The 18,109-nt window shown below is 30.7% G+C and overlaps 1 protein-coding gene across 1 annotated transcript; it reads right to left on the bottom strand.

Moving 5' to 3' along the window:
• Positions 1-1,035: 1,035 nt before the first annotated feature.
• LOC132805389 (uncharacterized) lies at positions 1,036-12,206 on the bottom strand. The gene is made up of 3 exons (XM_060820204.1): positions 12,051-12,206; positions 10,869-11,530; positions 1,036-1,404 (listed from the first exon to the last, which is right to left on the bottom strand). Exons 1-3 carry the CDS (start codon positions 12,093-12,095, stop codon positions 1,260-1,262), a joined length of 852 nt encoding a protein of 283 aa, XP_060676187.1. The 5' UTR covers positions 12,096-12,206; the 3' UTR covers positions 1,036-1,259.
• Between the last annotated feature and the right edge of the window lie 5,903 nt (positions 12,207-18,109).

Raw genomic sequence — 18,109 nt, forward strand, 5'->3', positions numbered from 1 at the left:
TCTTAACATAAGCATGAAAAGCAAACATTCAAACATGATGGTTTATGTTTCCAGCTAGATACAAGAAAAAGATAAATAAAAATATAGTATGAGCCTCACATACTGAGAAATCCAAATACCAGCCTTCTTGCCTAAAATGCTCCTTTAGTAGCTACATAAACATCAAATACACAATCAGCATATAATTACGTTACCAAAAAATAAATAAATAAAAGTTACGAAGAAGCTACAATATCAAAATAAAAAATAAAGTGAAAATATAAGACCGAGGACAGTTTAGCCATGTGAACAAGAAGAGTGCCAACAGCATCAAAACGGCAAAGCCTTGTGAGTGATTTCACCATACAAGGACCTACAGTACTCCTCATTATGTTTCACACCCAAATTTCCCATCCCATGCGCCTGGACCCAATTACTTTAGACTCCTTAGAGGCCAAGGCAGAAAATAAATAAGTAAATAAACTACTTTGAACGCTGAATAATCACCAAAGATGTTAGACATAAACACGCCAAGATAAATGACCCTCTACCCCTATGCAAACTCAGCATATGGAACCGAACAAATCAAAGAGAATTCGAATTCCAAAAAATCCAATTCCAAAACAAAACCAAGATCTAGCTAAAGTCAAAATTTTGAATCAAAATGAAAAACTCTGAGGAAAAAAAAAGAAATAATAATTATAGAGAGAAAGAAAATAATAATAAGCAGGTAACCAGATTACTATCGCAGCGATCGAGATCCAAGCACTTGACAACGACAGCTTCATTGGAAGGAAGATAGATTGCTGTCTAAACCGTAGGGCTGGCAACATATCCGGCCTTTTCAAGAAGCTTATAGTTGCTCACAGTGTAAGCCTTGGAATTGCCTCTCATCCTTCCCATACGGAGCTCTCGGCAGTAAAACCAAGATTCATAGAAAGAGGGAGAAGCGGGCCAGGAGGACAGAGATCATAAACTCTAGCTTGTTGTTAAGGTTCATAAACTTAACACTTAAGTTTCAAACCATTCATGTAAAACTGGAGAAGGATGCAGATATGAAACAAGCCATAAAAATTTATTTAACTACGAAATAGCATACATAGACAACGAGAAGAATAACAGTACAAACATAGAAGATACATCATTCAAGGTCATAGCCTCTACAATTTGCCATATAAAGGCATTCACAAACTTCAAACTACAATCCGTTATTTTTTATTATATCTCTTTATAGGATTTTCCTTTGAAGTTTGATTTTTCTTATCACCTGCTTCTACAATTTATTGGTCAGTAGAAGCACTTTTGGCAGCACCTTCTTCATTGGCCTTAGAGTTTTGGTCACCATTTTGGTTACCATGGTATATGGGCCACTTGGACGATGGATCGACAGATTGTCCATTTTGGTTACCATGATATATAGGCCACCTGGACGATGGATCGACAGATTGTCCATTCACTACGCGAAAAATAAGCTCTAGCGACACATTATTAGCGACGCTACGAGAAAAATGCGTCTAAAAAAATAATACCGCGACTCTGAGGTTAATACGTCAGTAAAAATTCGACCAATCGACGACGCATAAAAAAAAAGGTGTCGTCGAGAAGTCGCGAGAAACAAACACACACGACGCATAATATTTAGAGTCGCTGAATAAACATAGTTATGCGTCGCCTATTAGTGTAACATTGTTTTTTTCTTTTTTTTTTGTTTTGCGTTTTTTTAAGTATGTAATAGTTGATGTTCTTTCAAATTTAAATAACAAGTGAAAATGTTTAAATATTTGGGAAAATATTTTATTGATATAAGGCGACGTATACACTATTATGCGTCGCCCATTAGGGAAAAAATTTATATTTTTTGTTGTTTTTTCTAAGTATTAAACAGTTGATATTCTTTTAACTTTAAATAACAAGTGAAAATGTTTAAGCAGCATGACATTTTTTTTTTTGAAAAAAATATTTTAAAAGATTTATTAATGATATCAGGAGACAAGAAGAATTGCGGGTCGCCTATTAGTCTATTATCATAAATTTTTTTTGAAATTTTTAGTAAGTATTAAACAGTTGATTTCTTTCAACTTTAAATAACAAGTGAAAATGTTATAGCTGCTTCACAGTGATTTTTTTTTTTTTTTTGTTTTCTCAAATACATTTTTAGCAAATATGTTATTGATATATGGCGACGCATAAATACCATTATGCGTCGCCTATTATTGTGAAATTTTTTTTTTTTTGTGTCTTTTTGATTTGTTTCAACTTTAAATAAAAAGTGAAAATGTTATAGCTGCTTCACAGTGATTTTTTTTTTGTTTTGTCAAATAAATTTTTAGCAAATATTTTATTTATATATGGCGACGCATAAATACCATTATGCGTCGCCTAATATTGTGAAAAACTTTTTTTTTGGTGTTTTTCTGATTTGTTTCCACTTTAAATAAAAAGTGAAAATGTTATAGCTGCTTCACAGTGATTTAATTTTTTTGATTTTTTTAATAAATTTTTACCAAAAAGTTTCTTGATATATGGCGACGTCTAGTATTGTGAAACAGGAAGATTTTAAAAAAAACACCTTCTCTAACTAGTTTAAATCTTTTAACTGGTTATTTGATGCAGGGATAAAATCAGATTGATTAAAAAAATAAAAAAATAAAACTCATTTATGTTGTTTAAATATTTTCACTGCTTATTTGATGATGTAAGAAAATCAAATTGTTAAAAACCGTGGTTTTTTTGAAAGAAAAAAAAAAAAAGAGTACTAGGCGACGCATAATACTGCTTATGCGTCGCCTAAACCCTAAATTTAAAAAAAAAAAAAAAAAAAAAAAAAAAAAAAAAAAAAAAAACCTCTCTTTATATTATTTCAATATCTTCACTAGTTATTTCATGCTCAGCTAAAATCCAATTGTTAAAAATGAAGGTTTAAAAAATATATATATATAGGGTATTAGGCGACGCATAATCATGGTTATGCGTCGCCTATTACTAAAATTCAAAAAAAAAAAAAACAAACTCTGTTTATCATCTTTAAATATTTTCACTGGTCATTTGATGCTGGAAGAAAATCAAATTGTTAAACAGGAAGATTTTAAAAAAAACACCTTCTCTAACTAGTTTAAATCTTTTAACTCGTTATTTGATGCAGGGATAAAATCAGATTGATTAAAAAAATAAAAAAACAAAACTCATTTATGTTGTTTAAATATTTTCACTGCTTATTTGATGATGGAAGAAAATCAAATTGTTAAAAACCATGGTTTTTTTGAAAGAAGAAAAAAAAAAAAAAGGTATTAGGCGACGCATAATACTGCTTATGCGTCGCCTAAACCCTAAATTTAAAAAAAAAAAAAAAAAAAAAAAAAAAAAAAAAAAACCTCTCTTTATATTGTTTCAATATCTTCACTGGTTATTTCATGCTCAGCTAAAATCCAATTGTTAAAAATGAAGGTTTAAAAAATATATATATATAGGGTATTAGGCGACGCATAATCATGGTTATGCGTCGCCTATTACTAAAATTCAAAAAAAAAAAAACAAACTCTGTTTATCATCTTTAAATATTTTCACTGGTCATTTGATGCTGGAAGAAAATCAAATTGTTAAACAGGAAGATTTTAAAAAAAACACCTTCTCTAACTAGTTTAAATCTTTTAACTGGTTATTTGATGCAGGGATAAAATCAGATTGATTAAAAAAATAAAAAAACAAAACTCATTTATGTTGTTTAAATATTTTCACTGCTTATTTAATGATGGAAGAAAATCAAATTGTTAAAAACCATGGTTTTTTTGAAAGAAGAAAAAAAAAAAAGGGGTATTAGGCGACGCATAATACTGATTATGCGTCGCCTAAACCCTAAATTAAAAAAAAAAAAAAAAAAAACCTCTCTTTATATTGTTTCAATATCTTCACTGGTTATTTCATGCTCAGCTAAAATCCAATTGTTAAAAATGAAGGTTTAAAAAATATATATATAGGGTATTAGGCGACGCATAATCATGGTTATGCGTCGCCTATTACTAAAATTCAAAAAAAAAAAAAAACTCTCTTGATCTTGTTTAAATATCTTCACTGGTTATTTGATGCTGGAAGAAAATCCAATTGTTAAAAATGAAGGTTTAAAAAAAAAAATATATATATATATATATATATATATATAGGGTATTAGGCGACGCATAATCATGATTATGCGTCGCCTATTACTAAAATTCAAAAAAAAAAAAAAATTCTCTTTATCTTGTTTAAATATCTTCACTGGTTATTTGATGCTCCAACAAAATCAAATTGTTAAAAATGAAGGTTTAAAAAAAATATATATAGGGTATTAGGCGACGCATAAGCATGGTTATGCGTCGCCTATTACTAAAATTCAAACAAAAAAAAAAAACTCTCTTGATCTTGTTTAAATATCTTCACTGGTTATTTGATGCTCAACTAAAATCCAATTGTTAAAAATGAAGGTTTAAAAAAAAAATAGGGTATGAGGCGACGCATAAGCATGATTATGCGTCGCCTATTACTAAAATTCAAAAAAAAAAAAAACTCTCTTTATCTTGTTTAAATATCTTCACTGGTTATTTGATGCTCCAACAAAATCAAATTGTTAAAAATGAAGGTTTAAAAAATATATATATAGGGTATTAGGCGACGCATAAGCATCGTTATGCGTCGCCTATTACTAAAATTCAAACAAAAAAAAAAAACTCTCTTGATCTTGTTTAAATATCTTCACTGGTTATTTGATGCTCAACTAAAATCCAATTGTTAAAAAAAAATAGGGTATTAGGCGACGCATAAGCATGATTATGCGTCGCCTATTACTAAAATTAGAAAAAAAAACTCTTTTTATCTTGTTTAAATATCTTCACTGGTTATTTGATGCTCCAACAAAATCAAATTGTTAAAAATGAAGGTTTGAAAAAAATATATGAAAAAAAAAAGAGATATAAGGCGACGCATAATACTGCTTATGTGTCGCCTATTACTAAAATTAAAAGTTAGATCAATGAGTCGCTAGATCATATGCCTTTTTAAATGTAAAATTACCATTTTAGAATTATTGCCAAAAGTTTAAGAAGTAAATAAACAGTACTTGGAGAAACTTATTTGTTTTAAACGAATTAAAAAAAGAGCGTCTATGAAACTGTTTATCCTTTAGCGACACAGTTTATCTGAATATGTCGCCTGTTTATCCAATTTCTTAAAATTTTTGGCGCGCTTTCAAAATTTACGCGGGATTTTGAATACCATTTCTTTTCACAAAATATGGGTTAGTACACTTCATAATAGGTGTTAGAATTGGAAGCAATCTAAAAAAGACTTGAAGAGTGGGATATTTCGTGTTTAATTTTCCATTTGCTTGCATTGCTATCTGGAAGTTGGATTTCTTTCTTCGTGGATTCTTCTTTCTTCGTCAACCTCGTGGTTAGCTTGGATTCTTCTTTCTTCGTCTCCCTCGTGGTTAGCTTGGATTATTCTTTCTTCGTCTCCATGGTTTCGGTGAGTTTCTTTTCGCTTTATGATTGGCGGTGACATGTGGTGGATTGGGTTATTTTTTATTTATTTATTCATTATACCCAAAGGTTCGGTTCGTTGGGTTTTCTTAATCTTGTTTTTGTGGATAATTTGTTTTCGATGGGTTTTCTTAATTTTGCTTTTGTCAATAATTTGTTTGCGATGAGTTTTCTTAATCTCGCTTTTGTGGATAATTTGTTTGCGATGGGTTTTTTTAATCTTGCTTCAATGGGTTTCTTAATCTTGCTTTTGTCGATAATTTGTTTGAGATGGGTTTTCTTAATCTTGCTTTTGTCGATAATTTGTTTGCAATGGGTTTTCTTAATCTTGCTTCGATGGGTTTCTTAATCTTGCTTTTGTCGATAATTTGTTTGCGATGGGTTTTCTTAATCTTGTTTTGTCTCAATTTTTTTTTATGATATTGTTTGATATTGTTCTGTTTAATTAGATTGGTAGGGAAATGGATAAATCGTGGATAACGAAGGATAGAACCTCAAGCGATTTTGCTAAGGGGTTGAGTGAATTTTTGAAATTTAGCATGGAGAATGCCAATGATTGTAATGCCATACGGTGTCCTTGCATGCAATGCGGGAATATGAAAATCCATACTATTAGGGATATTAAAGGCCATATATATTGGAATGGGTTTGATGTCAACTATCGGCGATGGATTTGGCATGGTGAGTCATGTGCTGATGGTATTAGACCATCTTCTCATTTTGGGAATATTAATGTAGAATATAATGAAAATGATAGTAGTAGTAAGGAAGACGTGGCTTTCAATAGCTTAGACATGACCCGTGCTGCATTAGAAACTTTTGATAATGATCCTAATGAATTTGCTACCTTATTGGAGGATGCGGAGAAACCTTTGTACCTAGGTTGTACCAAATTTACCAAGTTGTCTGCTTTGGTTAAATTATACAACTTAAAGGTAAGATATGGATATTCTGATAAGAGCTTTGATGTACTGTTGCAATTGTTATCCCAGATGTTGCCAAATGACAATGTGTTGCCAACCTCCATGTACAATGTTAAGAAGACTTTGAGTGCTTTGGGAATGGAGTACATCAAGATTCATGCATGTCCTAAAAGTTGTATTCTGTTTAGGAAGGAATATGTGGACCTTAATGAATGTCCTAAATGTGGATCTGCTAGATGGAAAATTGATAAGAATGGAGTTGCTAGCAATATTCCAAATAAAGTTTTATGGTACTTTCCTATTATTCCGCGTTTTAAACGAATGTTTCGTAGTGTTGAAACAGCTAAGAATTTGACATGGCATGCCAATGGGAGAAAGGTTAAGACAGGGAAAATGCAACACCCTGCGGATTCTCCATCTTGGAAGTTGGTTGATCGTTTATGGCCAAACTTTGCATCCGAAGATAGGAATTTGAGACTTGGGATCGCGGCCGATGGAGTTAATCCACATAATATGTTGAGTAGTAGGTATAGTTGTTGGCCTGTGATGACGGTTGTGTATAATCTTCCTCCTTGGTTGTGTATGAAGCGGAAATTTATGATGTTAAGTCTTCTAATTTCTGGACCGAAGCAACCAGGAAATCAAATTGATGTATACATGGAGCCGTTAGTTGAAGACCTGCAGTGGTTGTGGAATGAGGGTGTTACGGTCTTCGATGCTTACCGTCAGGAGAAATTCACGTTGAAGGCAGTGTTGCTATGGACAATAAATGATTTCCCAGCTTATGGTAACTTGTCCGGTCATGCGGTGAAGGGATATTATGCTTGTCCAATTTGCAGTGAAAATACTTTTGCTACAAGGCTAAAGCATGGAAAAAAAATGAGTTTTACCGGGCATAGAAGATTTCTTCCTCCAAATCATCAATATAGAAGGCAAAAGAAGGCTTTCAATGGATTTCAAGAATTTGGAGTGCCTCCAAAACCGTTGACTGGAGAAGAAATATTAGATAAGCTTAATGCAATGAGATTTGATAACTCACACAAGAGGAAAAGGACTGTTGATTCTGAAGAATGTTGGAAGAGGAAGTCCATTTTTTTTGAATTGGAATATTGGAAATTTCTCCATGTGCGACATAATTTAGATGTCATGCATATTGAGAAAAATGTTTGTGAGAGCATATATGGTACATTGCTCAATATTCCTGGTAAGACGAAGGACGGAGTTAATGCTCGGTTAGATTTACAAGAAATGGGTTTGCGGAAAGACTTGGCCCCTAAGCCTCAAGGTAATCGAACTTTCCTACCACCGGCCTGCTATACATTATCAAAGCATGAGAAGAAATTGTTTTGTAAGTGTTTAGCGGACTTAAAGGTTCCAGATGGTTATTCTTCAAACTTTAGGAATCTTGTTTCAATGGAGGACTTAAAGATGGTAGGATTGAAATCTCATGATTGTCATACATTGATGCAACAACTCTTGCCTCTTGCAATTCGTGCAATCCTTCCTAAACATGTGAGACATGCAATTGCAAGACTTTGTTTTTTCTTCAATGCAATTTGCAAGAAGTCTATCATTGTTGCTGAATTGGAAAATATTCAAAATGATCTTGTCGAAACTTTGTGCCTTTTAGAGAAATTCTTTCCACCATCATTTTTTGATGTAATGGTTCATCTAACTGTACATTTGGTTCGAGAGGTAAGATTGTGTGGACCAGTACATTTCAGGTGGATGTACCCGTTTGAGAGGTACATGAAAGTATTGAAAAGTTATGTTCGAAACAAAAATCGACCAGAAGGTTGTATTGCCGAGGGTTACATATGTGAAGAAGTGATTGAGTTTTGTAGTGAATTTCAGAGAGGATTAGATGCAGTTGGAAACCCAATTGGTAGATATCAAAAGTTAAATGATAAGGATGATGTTGGCGCCCCATTTAAAGGTGGAAAAAATCAATCAATTGATCAACAACTTTGGGAGCAAGTTCATAGATATATACTTTTGAATACACCAGAAGTGGAACCGTATGTCAGGTGCGTATATACATGTTAATGTATAAAATAGTTGATATATATTTTTAATATATATATATATATATATATCAACATGTATAATTTAGTTGATATTTTGAATATATTAATAGGCATCGATAAGTTCATATGTTGGATATATTTTTATTAATTACAACAACTTTTATTTGTTTTAGTATTCATTTTGAAGTCTTGAAGTCAAGCAAAAAAAATCGAGGAAAAAAAGCAAAATGGTTTCAAGACGAACACAAACGTACATTTCCGTACTGGTTACGTGATAAGGTATGGGAAAGTTAAATATTCAATATATAATATAATTGTTTTAGCTTTAAATTTTCATATTTTTCTATTGACTAGATTGCACAAGAGCGAAGTCAACCTAACCACACAGTGTCTGAAACATTACGATGGTTAGCCCATGGTCCGCAATGGGTGGTAACGAAACATGAAGGATATGTCATTAGAGGGGTTAGATTTAACACTCTAAATATGGATAATAAGAGGGTCACCCAGAATAGTGGTGTCAAAGTTATTGCCAAAAGTGAGCATTTTGCTAGTGCTAAGGATAATAACCCAATTTTAGCCGAGATGACATACTATGGGATCATAAGAGAGATTTGGGACGTCGATTACACTATGTTTCGAATTCCAGTGTTCAAGTGTGATTGGGTTGACAGCAGTGGTGTGAAAGTTGATGAGATGGGGTTTACATGTGTTAACTTTAGTAAAATTGGATATAAATCTGACCCATTCATCATGGCTTCACAAGTTCAACAAATATTTTATGTTGAAGATCAACTTGACTCGAGATGGTCTATTGTTTTAACTCCACCACGACATTGTACTTTGGTTGAAGAAGAATTGGTTGAAGAAGATGTTCTTGGCGATACTACAATGGCTCACAATCCATTTGCCATACAATTGCCAAGTGTTGATGAAAATGATAATGAGGATGAATGTGAGAGTGGCTATGTTCGTAATGACTGTGAGGGGATATGGATAAACAATATCTTCTAAATAAATTGGTACGTATATTTATTAACTTATAATTATATTTTAAGTAATATTTATTTATTCATTGTGTGTTTTTTTCTTATGTGTTATCCACTTTAATTAGGAGAATATGTGCCACGCCAAACCTTAAGAAGGTAAATATTCATTAAATTTTCGTTTGCCAAATTACAATTTAATTTATTAATTATGATTAAGTTTTTATTAATTTATTTTGCGTCAGTGCTAACAAAATTTTTTATTTTTCCATATGCAGTATGAGGGCGTAATATCGTCAACTAGAGTACATCAACTTCCATCTCAATAAGTATGCATATGTATGTCAATGAGATGATATTTAATTATATTGATTATTGTTTTGTTATGAACAAGTATTTATTTTAAATTTTATATTTTAATTATTTTGGACGAAGTTAGTTTGGGTTTTTTGCTATTATAATTAATTTTATATTTTAATAAATTTTTATGAAGATAAATCTAAAAAATAAAAGAAATGGCGGTTTATGAATATAACTAAAAGTCGCCTAAAATATATAACGACATATAATAAGATCAATTTGGCGACTCATATAATTTTTAGCGACATAAATATATAGTTGTATACGTCGCTAAATAGGTCAAAGAGTCGCTAAAAATTAATAAATATGCGACTCTTATAATATGTCGCTAAAATATAAACGGTCGCTAATATGGCGACACTAAAAACTCCTCGCTAATTGTTACGGGTCGTTAAAAAACCGATCCACAAAATTTGTCGCTAAACCTAATACGTCGCTACATAGATGCAAAACGGCGTCGCTAAAAATTCATGAGACGCTATTTTAGAGACACTAAAAAATAGTCGCTAAAAATATAACGTCGTTAAAAGAGAGACTCAAATAATGCGTCGCAAAAATTAAAGTGTCGCTAAATAGGCGACAAACAAAATATGTCGCAAAAAATAAAGTGTCGCTAAATAGGCGACAAACAAAATGTGTCGCAAAAACTAAAGAGTCGCTAAATAGGCGACAAACAAAATGTGTCGCCAAAACTAAAGCGTCGCTAAATAGGCGACAAACAAAATGTGTCGCTAAAAATGAATGAGTCGCTATTCAGGAAGAATTTTTAGCGACATAATTATTTGGCGACTAATCACACAACTGTCGCTAAAAATTTATTAGCGACTTTATTATAAAGAGTCGCTATTTTATTAGTCGCTATAAGTACATCACTGTATGAGTCGCTAAAAATATAATGTGCGTCGCTAAAATGTATTATTAGGCGACTGTTATTATACGTCGCCTGTTATCTTATATATTTCGCGACAAGACATTTGGCGACTCAGTCAAATGCGTCGCTGTTTATTTAGTGCGACGCAGTACTTGCGTCGTGTATCAGCTCGATTCTAGTAGTGATTTTGGTTACCATGATCTATAGGCCACCTGGACGATGGATCGACAGATTGTCCATTTTGGTATATGGGCCACCAAGACGATGGATCGACAGATTGTCTATTTTGGTTACCATGATATATGGGCCACCTGGACGATGGATCGACAGATTGTCTATTTTGGTTACCATGATATATGGGCCACTTGGATGATGGATCGACAAATTGTCCATTTTGGTATATGGGCCACCAGGACGATGGATCGACAGATTGTCCATTTTGGTTACCATGGTATATGGGCCACCGGGACGATGGATCGACAGATTGTCCATTTTGGTTACCATGGTATATGGGCCACCGGGACGATGGATCGACAGATTGTCCATTTTGGTTACCATGGTATATGGGCCACCGAGACGAAGGATCGACAGATTGTCCATGATATATGGGCCATCGGGACGAAGGATCGACAGATTGTCCATTTTGGTTACCATTGTATATGGGCCACCGAGACAAAGGATCGACAGATTGTTGATCTTGGTTACCATGGTATATGGGCCACCGGGACAATGGATCGACAGATTGTCCATTTTGGTTACCATGGTATATGGGCCATCGGGACGATGGATCAATAGAAAGATCTTTGGCTACTTGCTCCACTACAGTCTTCACATATTCAACAGGCTCTTTCCTTGCTATGACAATGCTTGACAACTGTAATAAAATATATAAGAGTAATGATCAAAGTAAACAAATCATTAATATTTTTTCTCAATAAAATCAAAAGCATAATGTATATGAATAAATCATATATTTCCCATTTCATCATGCTATTTTCAGGGAATTGGATTCGTAGCATAGGAGAAATGCTTACCAGAATAAGTAATATGAGAAGGTCATGAAGAAGGGCAAATATGTGTTTTCATCATTAAATATCAACTTAAGAAAAATGTCTAGTAATTCTTTCCAAGTTGACTAGCATACTAGTTAATATCATGAAAATTTGTTTCTAGCCAGTTTATCACATAGCACCATTAGAAAAAAAGGTTTAGTAACAAATTTTGTAGCTTTTAGTGATACATATGTTTTAAGCCTTATATCTTAGATTCTTTTGGCCACAAATACATATTTTAATGATAATTTTTATGTTTATAGCTAAATGTTTTTATCATATACGGATTAGACTCCTTTTAGTGACACAGTATTGACAAAAATATGACCTTGTGATGCTTACCAGAAGAAGTGAAGAGAAGGCTAGGAGAGCAAAGAAACTTTTCATCTTGATGACAAATTGGATTTGGAAAAGCTCGAAGTGCTATGGTGCTTTGTTGCTGAATGGTGAAGGGGCTGTCGTAGCTCTCAGAATTTATAGACATGCCAGGCATGGGCAATTGATCACTCTACGTGTAAAAACAAAAGTTGAGGGTAGTCTTGTAATTCAAATATATATATATATATATATTTATACATATAATCAAAGAAGATCTGATGAGGATGTCTTTAACTTTTTAAGTTAAGGATAAGTGAATCCAATTTATTTATCCTCAAGTTAAAATTTTAAAATATCTTAATTAGAATTTTTTTATTTATAATTATTATCATTTATAATATTTTTTTCCTTTTATCCCAATGTCTTGAGAGATTATGGATAATGAATGACCAAATTGACGCTTGTACTTATTCTCTCTAAACACGGTTCCTTGCTCTCTCCAACACCTCCTCACTCAAACACTCTTTTTGCTACACCGTAAATTAAAACATAAATCAGACCCTAAAGCAAACATCTGGAGCCATCCACCTATCATCATCAATAAATTTACACAAACCCTTTACTCTTTCTCTCCCACAACCAAAAAAAAAAAAAAAAAAAAAGAAAGTGTAGCAATGACCCCATCCATTCATCAAGATTGTTCTCCTTGCTCAAAGTATGTTAAATGTATTTAGTAACAAGAAACTCAATTTTCAAATTATTAAAATAAAATCAAATACTGATCAGTTGTGGACATTGTGCAACTTCCATTATTTTTCTTTTTCTTGTTCCTAACCTATTAAATTTTAGTTTGATCTTAGACTTCCACTTTGCTGTTACTGAAGATTTTGGTCCCTGGCTTAATGGTTTTGTTTTTTTTCTAAAGAAGATAAAGATTTGGTCTCCGACTTCATGGAGGGAGTGAGAAAAAGCCCGTCAACATAGAGAATTTTAGTTGTGTATTTCTGATAATTTCCAGTATTGAAGAAAGGAGGCATTGATTGAGAATATTGATTGTGGTATTCTTATGGCTTTCAGTGTAGAAGAAAGAGGGTTTGTGTGGGTTTGTTTTGGTTGCAGAAGAGAGAGACAGAGAGATGTATTTAGGAGAGAGAGGAACCCTTATGAGAGAGAATGAGGTGTTATCTGATGTTAAAAAATATACCACATGTCATTAAATCATATGAAGGAGTAAGATGCGGGTGGATCCTCCGGGTGCATTAGAATTTTTTCACCTTAAAGGATCACTCATTTGATGAATGGAATTGATTCTTCCATCGAATAGTATCCATCATAACAGAGAAGTGGTGGTTAGCGATCAGTGATTTTTTTTTTTTTTTTTTCCCCCGATCTTTTTGGTAATCAGGGATTAGTGATAGGTTAATGTAAGGAATCCTAATCAACATATATCCAGAAAAATCCCAGATATCAAAATATAAATTCAAGAGAAAATTTCATATAAAAAGAACCGTATTTCCTTTTCTATTTAAGATTTTTTTTTTTTTTTTTTTGGCTCTTATTTTGAGAGTGTGAGAAATAGTGAAATGGAGAAAGAAAAATCTTTACCGTAACTTTAACAATGGATGGATTAATGTCTATGTGATATAAAAATTAACATCATCTAAAATTCAAATAACCTAAATGCAAAGTAAATTACAAAATTATTTTCCAATAGTAACATATAGAATAATATTTGTGGTTGTTAATTAATTTATATATATTTTATCAAGTTTTTTTTTCTTAAAAAAAATAATTTAAGAAAACTAAATAATGTTTGGTAAACCTTTAAAAAGTAGAAGCTTATTTTGATGGTGTCTATTTTTTCTATTTTTTTCTTACCATGAGATTGGATATGTGAGAGACTCTGGTTTTTATATTAACCTTTCTAATCCAACATAATCTATCATTTTATAAAATCCTTCCGAATTAATAATTAATCAAATATCATTAAATCTTGGTAGATTATTAAAAAAATTCTAATTGAATACATATAAAGTTTATACAATCTAAATTAAATACATTTTGAGTTTTTTGGATTCTATACAAATACAAATCAAATACTCTTATATTTTAAAACTCTTTTAAAAATGCAATCTAGTAAATAAATATGAACATTTTTCATAATCTGAAACTATTACGGGTAAAAAAATTATCATTAGAAGATATACCAAATTATCATATAAAGGTATGAATTAAAATAACTATTTCCACTAACATAATGAGATTGGTCCAGTGGTCACGACCGCTCCTTTTAAAATTAGAATATGTTGGTACTTAAAAGATATAATATTCCAAACATAATATATTATGGGAACCTCACTGACTACCACCTAAAAAACGATAATGGAATTCTGACAGACAAATAAACAAAAAAACTAGCATGGCACTCACTTAACTTTTTTTATTTTGCTTTGGCATGATTGATGTATTATTTTATTTTATTATTGTTATTTTTTTTGAATAAATAAACGCGCTTAATTATTGGACATATCACCAATAATTTTCCCTAAATCCTTACTACAAGACAATCCTGTTATTTTCCTTCAACTGCTATTTGTTGGATGTCGGCATTTCCCAATTTTTATACAATAAATCAAAACTTCCAAAATTGTAAATAAAAATATTTAAAAAATAAAAATAAAAAAAAAAAAAACCGATCCCTCCATATGTACATATATTGTAAGTTTCACTTTTATCGTGTCCTCTGAATTTATATCCTAAAAATCTCGGTTTCAATCGCGACCCCTCCTTCTAGCAACAACACAGACAAAAGATTGTGTTTTGGAGTATGCGGGACCGCAGAGGAATTAAATGCCTCACCAAACACAACAAAAAGTTAAAGATCTCACAAGCCAGCTTTTCTCATTTTTTTGGCTAATATAAGATTAAAGTATTTTTTCCTTTTTTGTCAATAAACAAACGTGCATCATATATATATATATATATGGTATGATTGGTAATTTTCCCTCAATTATTACTACAAGACAATGAGTACGGCCTTTTTGCCTTTTTGGTGATAAGATGAGTGCTAGCTGCACTCCCTGTCTTTATACATGTGTTTTTCAGTTTTTGGGGAAATCAAAGACAGCCATAACAGAAACAACTACCCATATCTTTTGCATATAATACCGAAATTGCCATTTTCTCAACTTCCAGAAAAGTACTTTTGCAAGTCTAGTTTTAAGATTTTATTTATTTATTTATTTATTTTTTTGGGTTAAATTTTTTTCTTCTTATGAAACCACTCGTTTTGCCAACTCTTATTTTACATGGTTTCTTTTGTTTTTTTGAAAAAAATTTGGACTATGAGTTAAACACAATCTATAAAAATAATAAAATAAAAAAAGTTTCGTATTTTCTACATATTTAAAATTAAGATAAAAATAATATATTACTAGACTTGATACTATAAATTATGGGTAAATTTAATTTTTGTAAAAAGTATAAATTTTTTTATACATGTTTTAATTATGTCATTCAAATTAAAATTGTGCCCTCATAAATTATTTTTTCCTTTGTTATCTCTGTTTTTAATTGGGTGTAGTTTTTTTTTTTTTGGGTTTATTTCTCTAATTTAACAATATTACATAGTCTCTATTAAAAGTTCCATAAATATTTTTATTTCTCAAAGTTACGTAAATGTTTTTAATATTTAAGAGTTGTTAGATCAATTATTAAGTACTTTGAAGTTTAGAAAAAAAAAGTTATTAATTCTGTTAATCCATGAACTATTTTATAGTTGAAGTTTGGTCTAAAATATATATTTTTTGGCTTTTTGGTTATTAAACTATTTTTCATGTTCATTTTACCTGTTTTTAAACAATATTATACACTTGATGCATATATTGGGCGTGCTCTTGTGGTGTAGCTTTATTTTGTAATTTCATTATTTTTTTTATTACAATAAATGTATTGCATATATAAAAATTGTTAAAAATTAAACTAAAAATAGTTTAAGGACCGTTTATACATCAAAAACTAATTTTTAAAGGTCAAGCAAAAAAATCATACACGAAAGTACAACTATGATAGGATAGTTCAAATATTATAAGAGCTAATAAACCCAAATCTAAATATATATAAATCATCAACATCTTTGTTCACTTTTCATATTTTATAAAAATATAATATTATTTTTATTTTATTTTATTTTGCATTAACATCATAGCTAATAAATCCTCATTAATAAATCCTCATTTATGATCAAATATTAAATTTCAAAATTTTCTAGTTGAAATTATCCATATAAATTTTTGCTAATATGATAGTTTTTATCTAAACCTACCATATATATTGTAATACAACTATTATATAAATATTTATTTTTTCAATTTTATTTTATTTTTAACAATTTTGTTGTTATTTTTCTAACCAATTTATGTAGGTCACTTTTAATAGAAGGCTATGTGGATAATCAAATTGGAGAAATCAAGCACAAATAAAAGAAAAAGAAAAAGAAAAAAATAATTAAGAAGGCAAATTTCTAATTTAAATAACAGTTAAAATATGTATAAGAAATATTAAAGAAAAAAATATTGTAAAAAGAAAATTGAATCCTCCCATTCTCTAAAGCACCAACTATAAGATATCATTTTTATCTTTATTTTAAATATGTAAAATAATAAGTAACTTTATTTATTTTTTATTTTATTATTTTTCTAAGTTGTTTAACCCTTGAGTTTGATTAAAAAAAAATTAAAAAAAAAAAGGGGGAATTCATATTAGAGTTCCCGAAACAGAATGGGTTTCAAGAAAAATTAAAATTCAAAATTGCTTTAAAGATCACGTTGTGGATTAAATACTGCTCAACTAAAAGGTAACAAAATGGCAATTTCGTTATTAAATGCGAAAGACTGGTAGTTGTCATTGTCTTGTATTCACAAAAGCTGTAAGGCACATATCTCTTACCAGAAGCAGCGAATGTGTATGCGAGTGTTTGAAGAGAGTATTTCTAGCATCCCTTTTGATAATGAATATACACCGTTTTATTTTAAGTGCCACATATTTAATATCCACATTTCCCTATTTTGCCATGTTTGTCAAGTTGTGACTGTCCTTTTTCTTGTTTTCTTGCTAAATAAACTCTGACGGTCTTTTTTTTTTTTTTTTTTTTTTTTTAATAAACTGTGACCCCCAGTTTTTTCTTCTCTTTTTGATGCATGAATTGTGACTTTCCTTTTTTTCCTTTTTTGGTTAATAAATTTTGACAGTCCTTTTTTTTTTCTTCTTATTTTGGTAACTAAGGTCTTTGTTTTTTTGTTTTTTGTTTTTTTTTTTTTTTTGGTCAATAAATTGTGACGGTCCCTTTTTCTTCTCTTTTGGTGCATAAATTGTGACTTTTCTTTTTTCTTTTCTTGTTTAATAAATTTTGAGTCCTTTCTCTCTTGTTTTGGTAACTAAATTGTCACTGTCCTTATTTTCATATCCGCCTCCTGCTTAATTTGGGTATGCCTAATTTGATTATTTTTTCTTAATATTTAAATCATAAATATGTTCGCTATGCACGTAAATACGATAATATGTGGTCCAAATGTCCCTACATAATGCATCGTAATATTTTGTTCAATTTAGTTTTGGTCCGACATAGTAACTATATTTATAAATATAGATTAGCTTTAACTTTATTAAATTCACATATAATATTATTATACTAAAAATTTATCAAATCATCTCTCTTTCTTTTTTTCTTTTTCTGGGAAATAGAAGTTATAAAAAAAATAAAAAATCAAAAAGGTTGCAAGAATCAAGAGATACATATCACATTATTTCTCTTTCATTTTTTACACAGTGGTGCAATTAATCTTTTTCTTTTCTAACAAAGAGCACAATTAGCCTGTAAAAAAGTTTTAGTGGTTCTCACTCACATGCAATGAACCCCACATGCAAGCGGGGTTCTATAGGACCATTGCACGAAGTTTTTATTATAGTTTAATGTCTTACAAAATATGAATTATAAATACATATCGAGAATGATAACTTAGTAAAATGAAACCACTTAATTATTATTATCTATAGATTTGAAAATTATGGTTTGAGTTTTTGAC

Source organism: Ziziphus jujuba, chromosome 9 (genome assembly GCF_031755915.1).
Source record: "Ziziphus jujuba cultivar Dongzao chromosome 9, ASM3175591v1".
Lineage (NCBI taxonomy): Eukaryota > Viridiplantae > Streptophyta > Magnoliopsida > Rosales > Rhamnaceae > Ziziphus > Ziziphus jujuba.

Excerpts from the sequence above, each read along its gene's own strand:
- LOC132805389 (XM_060820204.1), bottom strand. The coding sequence starts at position 12,095 with ATGAAAAGTTTCTTTGCTCTCCTAGCCTTCTCTTCACTTCTTCTG. Across the intron at positions 11,531-12,050 it reads CCTTCTCTTCACTTCTTCTG|TTGTCAAGCATTGTCATAGC; the intron begins GTAAGCATCACA and ends ATTTTATTACAG. Across the intron at positions 1,405-10,868 it reads TCTGTCGATCCATCGTCCAG|GTGGCCTATATATCATGGTA; the intron begins GTGGCCTATAGA and ends TCCATCGTCCAG.